Source organism: Cebus imitator, unplaced genomic scaffold, assembly GCF_001604975.1.
Source record: "Cebus imitator isolate Cc_AM_T3 unplaced genomic scaffold, Cebus_imitator-1.0 Scaffold411, whole genome shotgun sequence".
Taxonomy (NCBI): Eukaryota; Metazoa; Chordata; class Mammalia; order Primates; family Cebidae; genus Cebus; species Cebus imitator.
The window spans coordinates 1,593,397-1,615,633 of NW_016107726.1; the positions used below are offsets into that span (position 1 = coordinate 1,593,397).

At 34.1% G+C, this 22,237-nt stretch overlaps 1 protein-coding gene and 1 non-coding gene across 4 annotated transcripts in view; both read right to left on the reverse strand.

Annotated features, from left to right (window-relative positions):
* Positions 1–22,237, reverse strand: part of USH2A (usherin) — a 777,259-nt gene that overhangs the window by 460,816 nt on the left and 294,206 nt on the right. For all 3 annotated transcript variants that reach the window (XM_037731607.1, XM_017509227.2, XM_037731606.1), the window contains exon 23: positions 5,499–5,629. In XM_037731607.1, coding sequence (XP_037587535.1) covers positions 5,499–5,629 — 131 coding nt within the window. The remainder of the gene's footprint in view (positions 1–5,498; positions 5,630–22,237) is intronic.
* On the reverse strand, positions 8,577–8,683 carry LOC119468321. The gene has a single exon (XR_005196982.1). It is a non-coding gene; the product is annotated as a U6 spliceosomal RNA (small nuclear RNA).

Here is a 22,237-nt window from a genome sequence, read left to right on the forward strand (position 1 = left end):
ATTGGAAGCAAATCACTCCTCAGCGAATGCAAAAGAACAGATATCATAACAAACAAGTCTATCAGACCACAGCTCAATCAGACTAGAACTCAGGATCAAGAAACACACTCAAATTCGCACAACAACTTGGACACTGAACAACTTGCTTCTGAGTGTCGACTGTATAAACAATGAAATGAAGGCAGAAATAAAGATATTCTTCAAAAACAACCAGAAGGAAGACACAACTTACCAGAATCTCTGGGACACGTTTAAAGCAGTGTTGAGAGGGAAATTTATAGCAATAAATGCCCACCAAAGAAGAGAGGAAAGATCTAAAATTGACACCCTATCATCAAGAGAAGCAAGATCAAAAAAACTCAAGAGCTAGCAGAAGACAAGAAATAACTAAATTCAGAGCAGAACTGAAGGAGACAGAGACACAAAAAACCCTTCAAAAAATCAATAAATCCAGGGGCTGTTTTTTTGTTGAAAAGATCAACAAAATAGACAGACCGCTAGCCAGATTAAGAAAAACAAAAAGGGAGAAGAATCAAATAGATGCAATAAAAAACAATAAAGAGGATATCACCACTGATCCCACAGAAATATGAACTACCATCAGAGATTACTACAAACAGCGCTACTCACATAAACCAGTAAACCAGGAAGAAGTGGATAAATTTCTAGACACTTGTACTCTACCAAGACTAAACCAGGAGGAAGTTGAAACCCTGAATAGACCAATAACAAGGGCTGAAGTAGAGGCAGCAATCAATAGCCTACCAAACCAAAAAATGTCCAGGTCCAGACAGGTTCACAGCCAAATTCTATCAGATGTACAAAAGAGGAGCTGGTTCCATTCCTTCTGAAACTGTACCAAACAATACAAAAGGAGAGAATCCTCCCTAACTCATTTTATGAGACCAACATCATCCTGATACCAAAACCGGGCAGAGACTCAACTAAAAAAGAAAACTTCAGGCCAATATACATGATGAACATCGACGCAAAAATCTTCAATAAAATACTGGCAAACAAATTGCAACAGTATATCAAGAAGTATATCCATCACGACCAAGTAGGCTTCATCCTGGCGATGCAAGGCTGGTTCCACATACGCAAATCCATAAATGTAATCTATCATGTAAATGGAACCAAAGACAAAAACCACATGATTATCTCAATAGATGCAGAGAAAGCCTTCGATAAAATTCAACAGCCCTTCATATTAAAAAACTCTAAATAAACTAGGTATTGACGGAATGTATCATAAAATGATAAAAGCTATATATGACAAACCTACAGCCAATATCATACTGAACGGGCAAAAGCTGAAAGAATTCCCTTTGAAATCTGGCACTAGACAAGGATGCCCTCTCTCACCACTCCTATTCAACATAGTATTGGAAGTTCTAGCCAGAGCAATCAGGCAAGAAAAAGAAATAAAGGGTATTCAACTAGGAAAGGAAGAAGTCAAACTGTCTCTATTTGCAGATGACATGATTGTATATCTAGAAGGCCCCATCGTCTCAGCCCCAAATCTTCTCAAACTGATAAGCAACTTCAGCAAAGTCTCAGGATACAAAATCAATGTACAGAAATCACAAGCATTCCTATATACCAATAACAGACAAACAGAGAGCCAAATCAAGAGCAAACTCCCATTCACAATTCCTACAAAGAGAATAAAATACCTGGAAGACAACAAAGGATGTAAAGAACTTCTTCAAGGAGAACTACAAACCACTGCTCAACGAAATAAGAGAGGACAAAAACAGATGGAGAAACATTCTATGCTCATGGTTAGGAAGAATCAATATTGTGAAAATGGCCATAATGCCCAAAGTAATCTACAGATTCAACGCTATCCCCATCAAGCTACCAATGACCTTCTTTCAGAACTGGAAAAAACCACTTTAAACTTCTTATGGAATCACAAAAGACCCCACATAGCCAAGACAATCCTAAGCAAAAAGAACAAAGCCAGAGGCATCACACTGCTGGACTTCAAACTATACCACAAGGCTACAGTAATCAAAACAGCATGGTACTGGTACCAAAACAGAGACGACCAGAACAGAGACCCCAGAAGAAACACCACACATCTACAACCTTCTGATCTTTGACAAACCTGGCAAAAACAAGCAATGGGGAAAGGGCTCCATGTTTAATAAATGGTGTTGGGAAAACTGGCTAGCAATGTCCAGAAAGAAGAAACAGGATCCTTACCTGTCACCTTACACTAAAATTAACTCCAGATGGATCAAAGATTTAAGCATAAAACCTAACACCATAAAAACATTAGAAGAAAACGTAGGCAAAACCATCCAGGACATAGGCATAGGCAAGGACTTCATGACTAAAACACCAAAACCAATGGCACTAAAAGCCAAGATAGACAATTGAGATCTAATTAAACTCCAGAGCTTCTGTACAGCAAAAGAAATCATCATTAGAGCAAATTGGCAACCAACAGAATGGGAAAAAATTTTTGCAATCTACCCATCTGACAAAGGGCTAACATCCAGAATCTACAAAGAACTAAAACAGGTTTACAAGGAAAAAACAAACAACCTCATTCAAAAGTGGGCGAAGGATATGAACAGACACTTTTCAAAAGAAGACATCTATGAGGCCAACAAACATGAAAAAATGCTCATCATCACGGGTCATTACAGTAATGCAAATCAAAACCACATTGAGATGTCATGTCACACCAGTTAGAATGGCGATCAATAAAAAATCTGGAGACAACAGATGCTGGAAAATAGGAACACTCTTATATAGTTGGTGGGAGTGCAAAATAGTTTAACCATTGTGAAAGACAGTGTGGTGATTCCTCAAGGATCTAGAAATAGAAATTCCATTTGTCCCAGCAATCCCATTCCTGGGTGTATACCCAAAGAACTATAAGTCGTTCTACTATAAAGACACATACACACGTATGTTCATTGTAGCCCTGTGTACAATAGCAAAGATCTGGAACCAACCCAAATGCCCATCGATGATAGACTGGACAGGGAAAATGTGGCACATATACACCATGGAATACTGTGCAGCCATAAAAAATGGTAAGTTCGTGTCCTTTGTAGGGACTTGGATGAATCTGGAAACCATCATTCTCAGCAAACTGACACAAGAACAGAAAGCCAAACACCATATGTTCTCACTCATAGGTGGGTGTTGAACAATGATAACATGTGGACTCAGGGAGAGGAGCAACACACACTGGGGACAGTTGGGGGAGGTAGGGGAGAGATAGCAGGAGTTGGGGAGGGGTAACATGGGGAGAAATGCCAGATATAGTATGCACCTAAAGTAAAATAAATAAATTTTTTAAAAAAGAGTATCTACCTCATAGAGTTGTTGAAAAGTTCAAATGAGTGTGTATGCATGTGCAGGTGTGTGTGTGTATAGCTGTATGTAAATGTACAAATTTCTGTATAGACAGAGCACTTAGAATAATGCCTGGCACAAAGAGGTCTCATGGAAGTGTTAGCTTTGCTTAACTAGGAAATTGATGAGTCTTTTCAATGGATTTATAAAAAATTCCTTCTTAAATCAGATACTCTCTCCTATTTTTCATTTCAGCATTTTCTTTTATTCCTTTTTCTTGAGCATGTGCTTTTGTTCTCCTTCTGAATCTCTTCTTAGTGATAGTAGCCATGTCTATCTTTCTTGTTTGGTCACATTTTATTATGCATTTTGAGAGATTTCTTCAACTTAATCTGACCTACTAATCTGAGGCTCAAAGTGTCTCTTCTCTAATTAATCTACTTAAAGTTTTCAAATGAAAAATAATATTTTCCATTATGTAACTGAATCAACTTCAGCAGATATTTTTCTTCAGTTGCCATCTGCCTTGCCTTCTGTGATGGCTGCTGCTTCTTCCTTTCCTTCCCTCTGGCTGCTGGATCTGCTTAGGTGTGATGTTATTTCCTTTTCCTTACTCACTGCCCACCTGCTGGCATCCTTTAAGAAGCTGCATTACTAGGGGACGCTCAGAAATCCTTATGTCTGAGGACCTACAGTGCACCAGCCAGGGAGTTAGCAGGCTCCTACTAAGTCATAAGAAGGGAGCCTTTCTGCCCCTGGCCCTTCAAGTGGCCATTGTGTGGCTCTCCCAGCTTTATAAAGCAGGGGGGCCTTGGCCTGCGTCTTGAGCCTGTCAAGGTCCTCAGATACACTTGGTACAACAGGCCCTGCCTTTTCCTCTCCAAGGTCAATGGATCTCCAGGGTGCATGAAGCTGAGATCCTCAGCCAGATTGCTTAGTCCATGATCCTAGATGCAACTTGGATACAGAGGCTGAATCTTGTGCCTGCTTTATGAGTAAAATGTAAAACATTTATTTAGCAAGCATAATGTGTGACTGATAATCAGTTTTAAGTTGAAGAGCTGAAAAAGTGGAAAGCTAATATATTTTACGTAGTCTTACTCATTTCTCAACTACCCACAGGCCTAATACAATACCTAATAACAAATGCTCACTGATATTTGTTCAACTAAAATGAAGAAAGCTGTTCAGTGCTTTTCCACTGAGCTTAGGAAAAACTCAAATCCTCACATTTGCTCACAAGGCCCTAAATGACTTGATTTCTACCCAGCTTTTCAATCTACCACCTTTCCATTTGTCTCTGTTCCCAGTCACATGAGATTCGCCTAACTGTACTGAATGTGCCATGTTCTTATCCACCTCAGGCACTTAATATTTGCTGCTCACTCTGTCTGGAAACTTTATGATCAGCACCTTCCCATGTGGAGATCAGTATCACCCCTGTACTGCCCCACCTGAAATATACACCCTCTAATACAGACATATGCTCTTGTCCTGACCGTGATTGTAGCTAAAATCATGGTCTTTAGAGCTCGGACATGTACTTTTCTTCATTGATTTATTTCTCAGTTAAGTATCATATTTCCAGGGAAAATGGACAACTCAGAAAACACTTTCTTTATTTTATGTTCCAATAATATATAGCCTCCTAAATTTTTATTTTCATAGAGTTTAGAAGCATTTTAAATTGACCATTTTACTGTATCCTTTGCAGATTGTTTCACAGGGGCATGGGCATATTTAACTTTAAAGCTATTGCAGTCTGCCACACCCAGCACAATAGTACTTGATAGCCACTTAAATATTTGCTGGTGAAACAATGAAAAAGAAAGGGAAGAAAGGAAAGGAGACATGATTTTTTGCTATCAAGAAAAATAAAAATAGATCTCTTTAAATTTATTTAAAAGTTTTAATCTTCATTATAAGGTGGCATTTTGGCTGTTAAGCACATAAATTCTCAGTCAGACCATGATTTAAAAGTTAGCTCTGCTGTTTTAGCTGAGGATAAGTCACATTACTTTTGTAAGTTTCATTTTCTTCATTGGCAAAATGGGGATAATAATAGTACTTACCTTATAAGCTTTGGATAGAGATTTAGTATGAAAACAGAACCATTTACTTCAGTACTTGAGCAGCTACTAAATTCTTAAAAATATTAACTCTTGTAATTACTCATTTACCTGAGGATCAAAAAGAAAATAAAGACGTCCGTTCTTCAACTGAAGTGCAAAATACTCTTCCTGATTGCCAGGTGATGCTGCAAAGACAATCAAACCTTCAGGCACCTTTGTTCGAAAGCTGGCCTTAATGCCTGGTAAGACAAGTGTGATCAGCAAATCAGTGCTGGGGTTTTGTTGATTCTTTCTGATAAATGTACATTTACTTTCATTATTATTTATGATGTAGTGAGTACAGTCAGGAAATTATACACAGCAATGTCCTGGCATGGTCTCGGCCATTTGGTTTTAAATATATCCCATTTTAAATGCCAATCAGTACTCGGAATCTTATGCCTGCATTCCTGCTAATCAATATATAATGAAGTTTAAATTTATGCAAAACTCATCAACCTAAAAAGACATATTGTCAACCCAAAATTGGATACTTAGAGTATCACTGTGAAAACATTATCAGAGAGTCATAAAAATAAATGGGTTTTTGACACGAGTGAAAGAAACATAGAGGGTCTTGCTTAAAATATTTATGAAGTTTAAAGAGTCAGTTCAGTAATAGAAGCTAATATTGGAAAGACCTGAAATGAAGTGGCCTATAGAGGTAATTTGCTGAAATACCATCCTATAACCAAATGGTTTGCAACCTTCAGAATTTCAGGATCTTTACTAGCGCTTTGGAAGACATACCAGTCCTGCATAGGACATACAATGCTTTTTTTCTCATAGAAATTTCCACAGCTTAGGAAGCAGTTGCAACATGCAACTGCCCTATGAATGCCTTCCCCCTACCATTACATGGTCCCATCTCCACTTTACCAAATATCCCACATACTCAACACATACTATGGAGCTCTTGCTGTGTCTAAGGCTTTTTGCTTAATGTATTAAAACTGAAAAGGGACACAATCTGTTTTCAAAGAATCTCCAGTTTAAAATATTAAATGTATATGTCTTAATAAACAAATTATCCCATGAGAATCAAATATAAACTCAAGACCATATATGAAAATCAAATAACAGCTCAAAAACACGTAAATAATGAATGAATACTGATTTGAGTAGAAATACATCTGATTCCTCTAGATGTACTTTGTAAATATTTTGTGAGTTTGGATGAAGAGAAAGGAAGTGAAAGGTACATTAAAGGTAAGAGAAAACTAGCTAGGTTTGAAGGCAGGAAAGCAGGTATCATTTGGTGAACATTAGACTATTGCTTTTTTAACATGCATCTGTGGAACACTAACATTTGTTGAATAGTACTCTGCTACACGGCAAAGAAGAAAAACTAATAAACCCGTACCTGACACTGAGTTCTAGCTGAGAAAAAAGACAATTAAAAAAACCCTATAATATGATGTGATCAACGGTATGGGGATACATACAAAATACCTGATTAAAACAAACAAGGCGGTTTTAGAGAATATAATGCTTGAGCTTGTTTTCAGAGAAAATGAAGGATTTGGGGGAAATTTTACGAAGGCCTAGAGGTATGGAAAGTTTGAGGGAGGCTGGTTGTGAAGGAGGGAGTTAGATAAATCTGGAGAAATAGGTGAGACTACATCTGTACATTCTGGCTTGAGAAGTTGTATAGAAGACAAAGATGGAAATGAATGCCGTGTTCTAAGTTATTTTTAGAGTGCCATTCGCTTAGTCACAGCAAAGGTTACGTTGAGGATGGAGGCTTTAGACTTTCCAATAAGGAAAATCAAGTTTATCCTGACGTTCTTGACTTCTGCATCTCCACCTTCTACGTTTTATGCTCTTGGCCATTTTCCACAAACTTGTCCTAGTGATTTTGATATCTCATTGTTATACACTCTCTTATTCTCTTACTCTGGCCTGCTTGAATGTTGTGTTCTTGCTGTCAGATTCAGGACGTGGTCCTTCCTGGCAACTCTTCCACACCACAGAATAGAATTGTTTGCCCCAACAAATCACTTTTTCAGTAGTCAAACTCATTTGGACTCCTGCTACTAGATGTATTATTCGCTCTCATCTTCTCTAATAAGTGCACTGAAAAAACTGAGCCACCCATTTGAAACTTATCCCATAAGTAAATGGAAGAAATTAAAATTTGTGTGGAGGGCAGGAATAGGATTTTCAAAGTTGAGACTAGGGCAACAAAACTGATGGTGAAATATAGAGAGGAGACATAATTTAGCTACATAGAAGGGCACTGTGCTTTGGGAGAATAAGATAAAGGCAGGCAAGTAACTGAATTAATTGAAAGAATAAAATCTATACATTTCAGGAAAGGCACATTAAGACATATCGATATGAGGTAATGGAGGGGGGGCAACATGGTCCATTCTTTTCATCAATTATTGAGGGAAGTGGGGTATTATAAACAGAAATAGAAATGTCAGATAAGGAAAGAAATTAGGGGTTAGGAATTATCTTTAGTTTTAGGAATACTGAAGTTATGATGTAGAAAACTTTTATCTGTCATTTGGAAATGAGAAACTAAATCTCAGAAGAGAAGATAGCGCTAGAAAAATAAATTGGCAATCATCTATCAAAAGCCATGTTTAAGAGACAGATTGTAGAGAAAGAACCAAAGCCTTTAATGGAAATGCCCACATTTAAGAAAAGAAAAAAATAAGGGCAAGAATAAAGTTAGATCAAGAAAATATTGTAAAATGGAAGGCTAGGTAGGAGAGAACTTTAAGAAGGCAAAGTGAGCTAACTACGTAAGCACTTCCTATAGGTCCAGAATAATTAGAACTGAAGAAAAGCTTACGGAGCTGGTAATGACATGATCTTTTTCAGTTGAGTAGAATGGACAGACTCCTGACTGCTTGGTGATAAGGATTGAGGAAATGAATGAGTAGAAGGTGGGTACACAACACTAATTAGAAGAATCTGATAGAGAAAAAAATGGGAGACATAGAAATTATTAGGGTAGACCAGGGAGACAAAAGAAAGAAGCATCTGCCAGCAGAACCATAGACATAAAGTCTGCTCCGTAACCTAAGCAGAGAACAATTATATTTTGACCAACTGTTTTCTTCTCTTAAGCTTCTCTCCTTATGATTCAGAGTAACTGTACTTGAGAAGTCTTATCTTTCTATCACCATTTCTTTTAAAAATATGGAATGCTTCATGAATTTGTGCATTATCCTTGCACAGGGGTCATGCTAATCTTCTCTGTATCATTCCAATTTTAGCATATGGGCTGCCGAAGCAAGCACTCTGTCACCATTTTTTAAATGTGATATTTGGTATCATATATTATAATAAAACCTATTCCTATAAAATTACACAGTTCAAGCTTCTTTCACAAAAGAATAGGTATAATTTGGAACATGAAGAGAGCAAAACTCTCTACCAGTGTGTTGGAGTCATCTATGTGGTAGTAAAGAGGAGAATAAAAGCAAGGAATTAGGTGTTGGAAGATATCAATAATTGCTCAATCTGGGAAGACAATTACTTGTCTTTAATTCAAGGGAAATCTGATGAATGAAAATAAATCAGTAAGAATTACAGAAATACTTAGACAAGTGATGCTTGGGAATCTTATAAAAATTATACACTAAGAAATATGCAAGTGCATGTGTTTTTCTAAAATATATTATTTAATTTTCAAGTTTTATGCTTATATGAGAAAACACAGTTAGTGCAACTAAAATATAATACTTTACACAGATTGAAGAAAATTTCTTGTAAGAAGGGAAGCTATAGTATAGTAAAAGGCAACTGGATTTCATGCTGTGTGTTAGATTTTCCCACAGCTTTTTCAAATAATTTAATCTTGTCATTTTTCTCTTTACATTGCCAAGATAAATGATGAATGATTGTTTTTTTGCACGAACTCTATGACAAAATTAAAAATCCACATTCACTGAATCATACTCTTGACAATTACTTAATTATTGTTATAGACATAGATAAATCCTATCTTTTGAGCCAAATGCTGAAATCATGTAATCAATTCTTCAAATGAACTAAATAAAAAAAGAAGGTATTTAAATATAAATATAACAACCTTTAGATTAATATGTAAAACATTTTAAAGAAAATATTATTGACTTTACCATGAGACAGAATGGTAATATGCATAACTATTCAAAATAATTAAAACTCTCTTTTCCTATAAGAAGTTTGTATATTTATAGATTTCCAACTATTGACCTAGACTCAGCAATGTGACTTGTATTGGCCAAATAACTGAAAGTGGACATGTGGTGTGCCACAGGAGAGCAGAAACTTTAATACAGCTATGTAGTTGAACTTACAGTCTTCCTCTCTGCCTCACAAAACTGTTTTCATCCCAAGCCCAGGAATAAGAAGAGTAGTGGATCAGACCTCAGCAGTGACAAAATATATTTTTTGCTTTTAATGTTTGTATTAAGCTGAAACACTGACTAAAATGGGCAGACAAGTGAAAATTATATTTCTCTCACTTGCCGAAATTTCGGTTTTGCTTTTCAAAAAATGAGTAAGAAAGGAAATGTCCTAAAATTCAATTTTTGTTTTGTTTCCAGTGTTTAAAGAATAGCGCATTTCTTGCATCTCTATATTCATTCATTGAAGACACATTTAAGGAACACTTACTTGGTGCAAATGATATACATGAGATGTGTAAAATAAACTTACGTCCATGGCCTAACATCCTAAAAATATGAAAAATCCAAGTTCTACATGGAAATATTTAAATTTCAAGTAAGAGGGTTTATAACTTTAAAAATTTAATCATAAAAATCATACACCTTCGGGGCCATGGATTAGGCAAAGAATTCTTAAACCATAAAGGTGAAGCTATAATATAAAGGGATAAGTTGATAAATTAGACCATGTTAGAATTAACAAGGTATGAATAAGAGAATGAAAAGACAAATGACATAATGAGAGATGATATTTGCAATACATATATCTGATACCAAGATACGCTGCCAGAAAATAACATACGAAAAATGGTCAGTATCACTAGTCATCAGAGAAATGCAAAATGAAGTGCAATACCACTAACCATCCACTAGAATGGCTAAAATGAAAAGGAACCACAAAGTGTAGCCAAATACGTGCAACTACTGTATATGTGTGTATACACACATACACACATGTATATTACATATAACTATATAGTAAGACATAATAAGGTAAGTGTTGAATTTATAATATATAATAATATCTATACATGCATTCATAAACTTCTAGGTGGAGTGTACAATCTCTTTGAAAAACTGACAATATTTATTAAATTATCCATGTATCTTCTGATATTTATATCTTTTGATCCAGCCATTCTACTACTTGATATATATCCAGCCCCACCCAAATGCATAGGATCAAAAGATATACAAGTATGTTTACAGCAAGACCTTCCATTACACCTTCAAACTGAAACATACACAAATGTCATTCAACTGTAGAAACAACACAAGCAATGAGAATGAACAAATTATAGCTACACCCAACTCTACACAAGTCTCACAAGCATGGTACTGTGTAAGAGATACTAAGAACAAATGAATATATACTGTATGATCACATTTATATCAAGTTCAAAACCAGACAAAAATCAATCTATGATGTTAGAAGTCAGGATACAGTAATCCTGGCTGTGATTTAGAAAGGGCACTAGGCAGGCCCACTGGGGGCCCGGTAGTGTTCTATTTTGTACTGTGGGTGCTGAGTACCCAGAGCTGTCCAGTTTATAAAAATGGGTCAACCTGTACACTACTACTTTTTGCACTTTTCTGCATGTATGCTAGACTTCAACACAAATATTTATCAAAAACCAAATGTGTCTCTCTTGAAATAAGAAACATAAAAAGCCATCCAAAAGCCTTTATCCTAGTCAACATAAGTTAGTTATTGGAGACCCAGGAACATGTAAGACATTTCAGAACGATTGGAAATTGTCAGGTAATAGCCATACAAAACTACTGTAAGAACAAAAAGAAAACAAGAGCTAACACATTTCAGTTGTTGAAAATTCTGCCTTCCAAAATCCAAACCAAGAGAAGGAACCTGTAATACAAGTCCCTAGTATGAATGAAGAAGCTGCTAAAAATTACATAGATTTTTAAAAATCTTGTATCAGAAATTCAAAGTCTCAGAATTGACATGTAGAATATATAAAGAAATCCTACAACTCAATAAAAACCCAAGCCACCCAATGGAAAATGAGCAAAACATCCAAACAATCACTTGACTAGAAATCCTGATATGCAAGTAACCAATGCTCACAAGAAAGATATTCAGTTTCATCATTCATCAGGGTACTGCAAATTAAAACTACAGTGAGACACATCTCTATACTCACTAGAACAGCTAAAATTAAAAACACCAAAATCTGCGGAACACGTGATGCAATTGAAACTCTCATATATTGCTAATGTAAATGCAAAACTAAAGAATCATTTTGGAAAACTGCTTGGCATTTTCTAAGTTAAACATATACCTAGTCTATCCAGTCTTTGACTCATCTTTTCATTTTCTTAATATTTTTTGATGGAGTTGAATTCAACTTTTTTTTGAGAGAGTCTCAAAAAAAAAAAAGGCAATGCAATGGCGCAATCTTGGCTCACTGCAACCTCTGCCTCCCAGGTTCAAGCGATTCTCCTGCCTCAGCCTCCTGAGTAGCTGGGACTACAGGCGTGTACCACCATGCCCAGCTAATTTTTTGTATTTTTAGTAGAGACAGGATTTCACTGAGTTAGCCAGGACGGTCTCGATCTCCTGACCTCATCATCCTCCAGCTTCGGCCTCCCAAAGTGCTGGGATTACAGGCATGTCCCACAGCTCCTGGCCAAATTTATAATTTTTAATCCTTAGTGCTTTGTTTGTATCTTGTCTGAGAAATCTTTACCAACACCAAGATGACCAAGATATTTTCTCATTTTTCTTCTAGAAGCTTTATAATTTCAGCTTTTATTTATTATGTCTATGAACCCCTCTCAAATTAAATTGAATGCATGATGTGAGGTAAGGGTTAAACTTTTTTTTTACTACCATACATTATACAGTACTATTTGTTGAACAGATTATACTCTCCCCATTGAATTGCCTTAGCTCCATCAAATTTTAATTGGCATTGCAAGTTTGTCTATTTCTGATTAATTTGCCAGTACTTACACAAATATTATAAAATCTTGATTATTATGGCTTTATTTTAAATCTTAAAATGGCTAAGTTCATCAATTTTTAAATACTTTATTCAATAGTATTTTGGATATTCTAGGTCTCACACATATTCTTTCAACATGTAGAATCAAGTTGGGAATTTTACAAAAAAGCTTGCTGGAATTTTGATTGGAATTACATTAAATGAATAAATTGACTTGAGGAAAATGGTTCTTTTAACAACATTTTGTTTTTCATCCACAAATATGATAAATCTTCATTTATTTAGGTTTACATTAATTTATCTAAGTTTGGTTTATAGCTTTGCCTATACAAATCTTTTCCTATATTTTGTTAAATTTAAGTGCTGTATTTTGAATGTTCTTTTAAATCCAACTGTATTTTAAAAAATTCTTTATTGATAGTATATTTGATTAATTTTACTTATGTTAACATTGTATTCTGCAATCTAAGTTCATTTATTAGTTCTAATACTTTTTCAAAGATTGTTTAAGGCATAAACATATAAAATTGTGTCAATGACAAATAAATTTTCTTTTCCTTTTCAATATTTATGAATTTTATGTTATTGGATTGTTTTAGCAGTGGCTAAAACTACCGATAAAATTTGAATCAAAACTTGATCCCTATATTAAAAACAAAACATGCACTATTTCACTGTTATATGATATTATATGTATATATTATATGCTATTATATATAAGCTGTGGAATATTTGTAGTGGTCCTTCACCCTCCTATTCTTAGTTTGCTGAAAGTTTTCATTACGAGTACATGTAAAATTTTGTGAAATTTTTTCAACTCTATTGAGATGATACGGTATTTTGCTATGTTAGTTTCCTCTGTTAATGTGATAAATCATATTGATAGATTTTTTAAATTAATCCAAAATACTTTTCTCTCTTCCTCTCCTTTCCTCTCTCCCCCTCCCTCTCTCCCCTTACCACCCTTCTCTCCCCAACACCCATCATTCTTGCAAACCAATTTTAGGCTTTGCTTTCTGTTTCTATTTCATTGATACCCAATCTTGTCTTAATATTTTAAGGTTTCTTATCACTTTGGGTTTAGTTTGTTCTTTTTTGCCTGTTTTAATCAGAAGCTTAGGAAAGCTTGGACTCCCTTCTTCTAAGATAATCATTTAACCTATACATTTCTCCCCAGGCATGACTTGAGCTGCATTCCAAAAAGCTCATGTTATACTTTATTTTTAATTATTAAAAATTCCTTTTTGTTTGGTAGGGCATTTAGAAATGTGTTATTTAATTTGAAGTATTTAGACAATTTCCAGATAGCATTCTAAGATTGATTTCTAATTTAATTCTATATAAACAGAGAATATACTCTGCCTTCAATTTCTGAAATGTATTAAGATTCTTTTATGGCCTAGCATATTAGCTGTACAATATTTGTAGTGTATATACTTTTAAATGTACATGGAAAATAAGTACATGTGAAAAACAATAGCTATTTTCTGGTTTTGGATAAAAAGTACAATAACTATCACTTAAATTTCTTGATAGTGTGTTTGATGTTTTTGTATTCTTATAGACTTTTATCAAATTCTTTTATTAATTACTAAGAAAGTCATTTAAAAATCTTAAAATATAGGAGTGAATTTGTCTATTTTAGCCTTTAGTTTGTAAACTTCTGCTTTATGTATTTTGAAACTCTATTGCTACATATAAGTACTCCAGCTTTATGTATTTTGAAACTCTATTACTACATATAAGTACTCCAGCTTTATGTATTTTGAAACTCTATTACTACATATAAGTACTCCAGCTTTATGTATTTTGAAACTCTATTACTACATACAAGCACCTTTAGTATAATTTTTTTAATCAATGGACTATCATTATAAAATGTCTCTTTAGTAATATTACTGGTCTTAAAGGTTATTTTGGCCGATATAAATATTGCCACTGCCATTTACTTATGATAGATGTTTCACGGTTTTTTTCTATCCTTTTACTTTTAAGCTATTTGTGTTTTTATACTTAAAGTATGTTTCTTGTACCCAGTACATATAAGAGTCTTGCCTGTTTAACCAGTTTAATAAACTATTCTTTCTTATCGTGTTATGTGCATTTATATTCAACATAATTATTAATATGTTTTGAATTTAATTTTACCATCTTGCTGTTTGAATTCTTTCTTCTCACTTTTTTTTTTTCTCTCTCATTTACTATTTGCTCCTTTGCCGTGGCTTCCCTGTCTTGTTATGGATTAGAGGAGTTCCCTTACATTTTGCTATCTTTTTCAGCTCTTTAGCTAGACTTTTTAAAATGGCTCTCTAAGGATCATCATATGCATTCTTAACTCACATACCACCACAAATTAACATTATGCTACTTCACATATAAGATCCTTATAGCAACATATTTTCATTTACTATTGCTCAATCATTTGTGCTTTTTCATAGTTTACTTTTGTATATGTAGTTTAATATTAATTTTATCTTATATATGCAGAATATATTTAAATTTCTTGTTTTAATTAGTCAAATACCTTCAAAAGAATTTTTAACAATATTTTCTCGTTATTCACATGTTTAATTTCCATTTTCCTTCATTCTTTCCTCACATTTGAGTTATTATTGGTATTTTTTTAGCCTAAAATGTATTTAGCACTTCTTGTAATGCAAGATTGTTCATGATATAGTAACTCATTATTTTAATCTAAAAATGTCTTTCAACTTATTTTTTGAATAATATGTTTACTGAATATAGAATTGAGATGGACGTTTTAAAGCTTCTAAAGGTATTCTATTATCTTCTAGCCTCAATTATTTTTGATGAAATGTTAGCCTTCATTCCTTTCATTGTTCTCTCCTATATAGTGTCTTCTTTTTCTCTAGCTGATTTTAAGGTTTTATTTCCTTAATCTTTTGTTTTTAGAAATTGGGCTATGACTACCTAATATATGATTTTATTATATTTATTCTACTTGAATTCATTGACCTTCTCGAATTTTTAGGTTGTTTCATCATCAAATTTGAATATTTAGCAACAGTTATTTCTTCAAATATTTTTTCTGCCTATTTCTTCTTCCTGGAACCCACATCTCCATGTATGTTAAATTTCCTGATATTATTCTACATGTTATTGATCTGTTTTTCAATCTTTTTTCTCTTTTTTGTTTGGTTACTTCATAATGATGTATTTAAATACATTCATCTTTTATTCTGCACTGACCAATTTTCTACTACACCTATCCAATAAAGTTTTTATTGTAGCTTTATACTTTTAAGATCTAGAATTTCTATTTTATTTCTTCTTAGAGCTATCATTTATCTCTTAAGATATTTCATCTTTTCACCCATTGTATGAATTTTACCTTTATGTTTTTAAAAATGTTTACAATATTTGCTTTACATTTTTTGCTTTCTAATTTACAGTAATTTGGCAATCTGTGGATATATTTCTACTGACTATGTAGAACTGAAGTTGGGCTTTAATCATATTTAGTTCACCTGTGTTTAGCCCAACCTTCAACCATTGAGGATGCCACCGATTTGGTCTTACCCATATTTGAGCTAACAAGGGGACTTGGCTGGGATTATAAATATTTTTGGTTCATACTTGGATTAAATTTCTTCATAAATCTGGAATACAATCATGGCAAGATTTCAGAGGAATCTACTTCTAAGGCCTCTTCAACTGACATTATCCTGGCAAAATTCAAGTGTGGAGAATAATAGTGGAACCTGGGGCTGAGCTACTTGCTTTGGCATTTAGACTTTGGCATCTAGCCTTAGAGAACAATGTGGCCTAGTAAGATGAAGTGAGATCTATCTCACTTCATCTTACTAGGCCACATTGTTCTCTAAGGCTAGATGATTTCCCCTTGACCCTAAAAATTCTCCCCATCTATAGTAGCATACCCTTCTGCTGTCTGAACAGAACAAGTGATTAGCCTCAGATACAGAAGCTACCACAACACTCTGATCACCTATGAAGCATTTATTTCTTCCTAAAATTCAGTTCAGCCAGGGTTTTCTGCATCGCCTGCTGCTTGATAGCCTCACAGAAAAGACATATTTATTAAGTCTGCTTTTTCTTGTTGTTGCCATGCAAATGAATTTCTTTCTCACTCTTCTACATCCCAATTTGAAAGAGAAGTTTCTATTTATATTATGAATAATTTTGTGAGAACAGGAAAGCAACTGCTTTATATATCTCTGGACTCCAGTCCATTTGTAGACTGTTCAACTAGTTCTATATTTTCAATGGATTATCTTGGGTTTTCAGGAAATAGTATCAGAAAATAATAATCAACTGATCAATTTATGTCCAACTTTTAAACTATTATTTTTATTGCATTAATAGGACCTCTGCAACAGGGATAAGTGACAGCAGTGATAATTTTTTCTCTTTTTAATGCTATTTTATGTTTCATAAAGATTGATATATTTACCTACATATTTGTTCAATTGTCTAATCATCTTCATATTCAAGAAATTTTTCTTGTAAATTCTGAATCTCTCTTAAAAACATACCTGTATTTTCCAGATGTACCCTTTATATAGATTATATTCTCATGAGAATTTTTCAAAAATTTAGAATAGCCTTTATGCCAGATATTCTCTTTTTAGTCTCCAATAACAAGGTTAACAATTTTTTACTTTAAAAACAGATATTGATCTATGGGGTTAGAAAAGTCAATCAAGTATTATATGATGTTAAAAATAACAAAACAAAACAAAACAAAAACCCAGCTAGGCACAGTGGCATATGTCTATAGTCTCAGCTATTTGGGAGCTCAAGGCAGGAGGATCACTTGGACCAAGGAGTTTGAGTCCAGCCTAGGCAAGATAGTGACATAGTAAGACCCTGTCTCTAAAAGAAAACAAAACAAAAAAACTAACAGCAAATACTAGTTAACTTTTAGCAGGAATAAAAAAAATTGATTAATGAAAGGAAGAAATGAAAACATCGACCTACATTAAAATATAAAACTAGATAAAATAAACAGTAGACAATAACTTAAAGATACATTAGTTCCATCAACTTGCCTTTGCTTTCGGCAAAATACATGTTTGCTCTGAAAAATAAAGATAAATAAGAAGGGTATAACACTTATTTTAAGGGAAACCCGTCCTATAGTAGAAGTATTTGTATCCAAATGAGTACAAAATATTATAAAGAACCAGTACAAGAAAGATACGTAATCTTCAGGTATAACATAGCAAAACAGTGACAGATTTTGTTGAAATGAGAGCAAAATAACGTACAGAAAAAGTTAACAAAGCTGTGATGGTTGAACTGGACTGTGAAGAATGAATTAAAATTCAGTGGGTGCACAATGAAGTGAAGGGCGTTACAGGGCATCAATAAATAAATGTTCATAAAAGGGATGAAAACGCAGTCTGAGAGAAGACACTTTCTGGAAACTATTACCACCACCAGACTATCTATTTCTTGTTGATTTTTGTAACTACCTGTAACTGGCCGGTGCAGTAGTTCATGCCTATAATCCCAGCACTTTGAGAAGTCAAGGCAGGAAGATCACTTTAGGTCAGGAGTTCAAAACCAGCCCAGCCAACATGGTGAAACTCCATCTCTACTAAAAATACAAACATTAGTTGGGCGTGGTGGCACACCTGTAATCTCAGCTACTTGGGAGGCTGAGGCAAGAGAATCACTTGAACCCTGAAGATGGATGTTGCAGTGAGCCAAGATCATGCCACTGCACTCCAGCCTGGGTGACAGAGTGAGATGCCATCTCAAAAACAAAACAAACAAACAAAAACCTTCCTGTATCTGCAGTCTGCCTAATATTCCCTCTTTATATCACAGAAGGAAGTATCAAACCAAAGTGTTGAGACAAGGATGAAAAGTATCAGAATCTGGTGCTATCCCTAAATTCTCCTTCTCCTTCAGACACGTTAACCAAATCCATGAATCTTGATCCTAGGGATATGACAGACAACACATTCTTCAAATCCTGCTAGGAAACATATAAAATAAGTGAGTAAATCCTGAGTTAAGAGTTATGGATCTAAACCATGTTCTTTGACTCATATTCAACAAAAAATTCTAATATTATAATCAGAATGATATGACTCAGTTTAAAGGATATCTATCAGAAACTTTTAAAATGTTTTAATAAGCCAATAGCATTAATTGGTCAAAGACATAACTACTGAAAAACAAGACAAATAAAATATGCCAATACAATAGTCAAAATATGCTTTTTTCAGGAGTCTCAATGAATTGGCTCCTGAGATTAAAAATAAAATCTTCACATAAAATTAATATATTCTATTACCTAGGTATTTTCTTATTCTTGCACACATAAAGACAGCAGAAACCCTTTGGCTTCATGATCAAATATCCCTTCTGCTTCATTCCTACCTAATCCAATTGCTCAGAGATAGATTTCCAGTGTCTAGTTGGTGCATTAGGGAATGTAAAAGTTCAGTTTCATATAGAAGTAACTCTGGTTATACAGTTTAAATTATGCAAAACAGTTCCTAAATTAGAAAAGATTTTTCTTTTTACTTGACTGCCATTACGTGGTGCTAGAAAAGTCTTCATTCATAAAATATTTATGGCTAACCAGCTCTATAAATACATGAATAACAAAATCTACATCGATTATACTTGACAAAATAACAATTGAAAACTAACCTGAAAATATGAGTGCCCTGGAATAAATCCCTAAACATCTATTTTTTAGAATACCAAAGTTGTGTTACCTTATTATTTAAACAGATATTATTTCTTGCTTTTGAAAATTAAATATTTTCAGCTGCTTACTACAAAAGATTTCAAGAAATATTAGATTAGCATTCTAAAAGTCACAATGGAAGTATAGATTAGGATAAAAAGTCACGAAATACTATAGGAAAAAAACAAGAATAATGTGCTTTAATGTACAAGAAGTGTTGAGAAATGATTTCATTTTGATCTGTATAAAACAAACAAACGTGTTTTATAAAAGCTTTTATTTTAGGTTGGGGGTACATGTGAAAGTTTGTTACATACATGAACGCATGTCATGGGGGTTCGATGAATAGATTATTTCATCATTCAAGAATTAAGCCCAATACCCAATAGTTATATTTTATGCTCCTCTCCCTTCCCTCCCTCCACCCTCAAATAGACCCCAGTGTCTGCTGTTCCTTTGTGTTCACTAGTTCTCATCATTTAACTCCCACTTATAAGTGAGAACATGTAGTATTTGGATTTCTGTTCCTGCATTAATTTGATAAGGATAATGGCATCCAGCTCTACGTTCCTGCAAAAGACATGATCTCCTTCTTTTTCTTGGCTGCATGATATTTCCTGCTATATGTGTACCACATTTTCTTTATCTAGTCTGTCACTGATGGGCATTTAGGTTGATTCTGTGTGTTTGCTATTGTGAATAGTGCTGCAATGAATACCCACATACATGTATCTTTATGGTAGAATGATTTATATTCTTCTGGGTATATACCCAGTAACAGGATTGCTGGGTCAGATGGTGGTTCTGCTTTTAGCTCAAAGAATGTTTTCTTTTCACCTTTTTAAATAATCCCCCATTTTCTCCTTAGAACAATTAAAATCTGTGGCTGTCTAAATGTTACCCTTATAAAGACTGATCATGCTTTACAAACTTCAAATGATAAAGAATCAAGAAAGTAATATCCACCAGATACTTTATGAAACATATATACGTGTTATCGTGCTCATTTCCTGCACGAAATAGCTCATGGGTTTCTAGTCTGAAATGGAGACATTGAATTGCATGATCTCAAAACTCTGAAATAGTGCATAAATTTATAAATTAATGAAGTAAAATTGCCATCTAACTGCCATTTCATTTCTGAGATCACTGCAAGAAACTTCTCAAGTTATGTAATTTCCTTTCCATACCTTATAAATAGTTTTCAACCCTTATCAGGCAAAACATTTCTAGCATTAGGAGAGGTTGGCCTGGCATTTCGGAAAGACATCAACTAGCATTCAATAGATTTAAAATAAAATCTTATTTTAGTTTTAATTTGTATTTCCAAGGCAAATACTGACTTTGAACTTTATTATTTTTTAAAATTATTTTAAGTTCTAAGATACACATGCAGAATGTCCAGGTTTGTTACATGGGTATACACGTGCCATGGTGGTTTGCTGCACCCATCAACCTATCATCTACACTAAGTATTTCTCCTAATGCTCTCCCTCCCCTACCTCCCACCCCAACAGGCTCCAGTGTGTGATGTTCCCCTCACTGTGTCCATGTGTTCTCACTGTTCAGCTCCCACTTATAAGTGAGAATATTCGGTGTTTGGTTTTCTGTTCCTGTGTTAGTTTGCTGAGAATGATGGTTTCCTACTTCATCCATGTCTCTGCAAAGGACAGGAACTCATCCTTTTTTATGGCTGCATAGTAATCCATAGTGTATATGTGCCACATTTTTTTTATCCAGTCTATCATTGATGTGCATTTGGGTTGATTCCAAGCCTTTGCTATTGTGAACAGCACTGCAATAAACAGCACTGCATACCCAGTAATGGAATTGCTGAGTCAAATGGTATTTCTGGTTCTACATCCTTGGGGAATGATCACACTGTCTTCCACAATGGTTGAACTAATTTATACTCCCACCAACAGTGTAAATGTATTTCTATTTCTCCACATCTTCTCCAGCATCTATTGTTTTCTGACTTTTTAATGATCGTCATTGTAACTGGCATGAGATGGTATCTCATTGTGGTTTTGATTTGAATTTCTCTAATGACCAGTGACAATGAACCTTTTTTCTTGTTTACTGGTTGCATAAATGTTTTCTTTTGAGAAGTGTCTGTTCATATCCTTCGCCCACCTTTTGGTGGGGTTGTTTTCTTCTTGTAAATTTGTTTAAGTTCCTTGCACATTCAAGATATTAGCCCTTTGTCAGATGGATAGATTGCAAAAAGTTTCTCCTATTCTGTAGGTTGCCTGTTTACTCTGATGATAAGTTTCTTTTGCTGTGCAGAAGCTCTTTAGTTTAATTAGGTCTTATTTGGCAATTTGGGCTTTTGTTGCCATTGCTTTTGGTGTTTAAGTCATGAAGTCTTTGCCCATGCGTATGTCCTAAATGGTATTACCTAGCTTTTCTTCTAGGGTTTTTATGGTTCTAGGTCTCATGTTAAAGTCTTTAATCCATTTTGAGTAAACTTTTATCATAGTTCTTCATTTGGATACTTTTTTCATTTGTGCATCATTATTATTGGTTTGTAAGTGTTTTTTCCACATTAAGGATATTATTTCATTGTCTGTCACATGTTACAGTCATTTACCTTTTTTTTTAACAATTGAGTTTTAAATGTTATTTTTAAATGTAAAAAGGGTATCTATTTTTATTTTAAAACCTAATTTTTTCCCCAATAATGTTGTCTCCCTTTGCTTTTTATAATTGGGCTTCTTAGTCCCAAATTTGTAACTTACTTTTATTTTCCATTCATTTCCTATACTTTCATACTTAATACTTTACTCCATTTGTAATTTAGTTTGACATATAAAATGAGATAGGGACATATTCTAGTTTTCTTTCCTAGATACAAATTTACAAAAAAAAAAAAAAAAGCTTTCTTTTAGTAAATTTTTTAAATTCTGCTATTAGCTACCTATCAACTCATTCACTCTTTTGTATTAATATTAAAAAAATTATTGTACTTATTTTCTCTTTCCT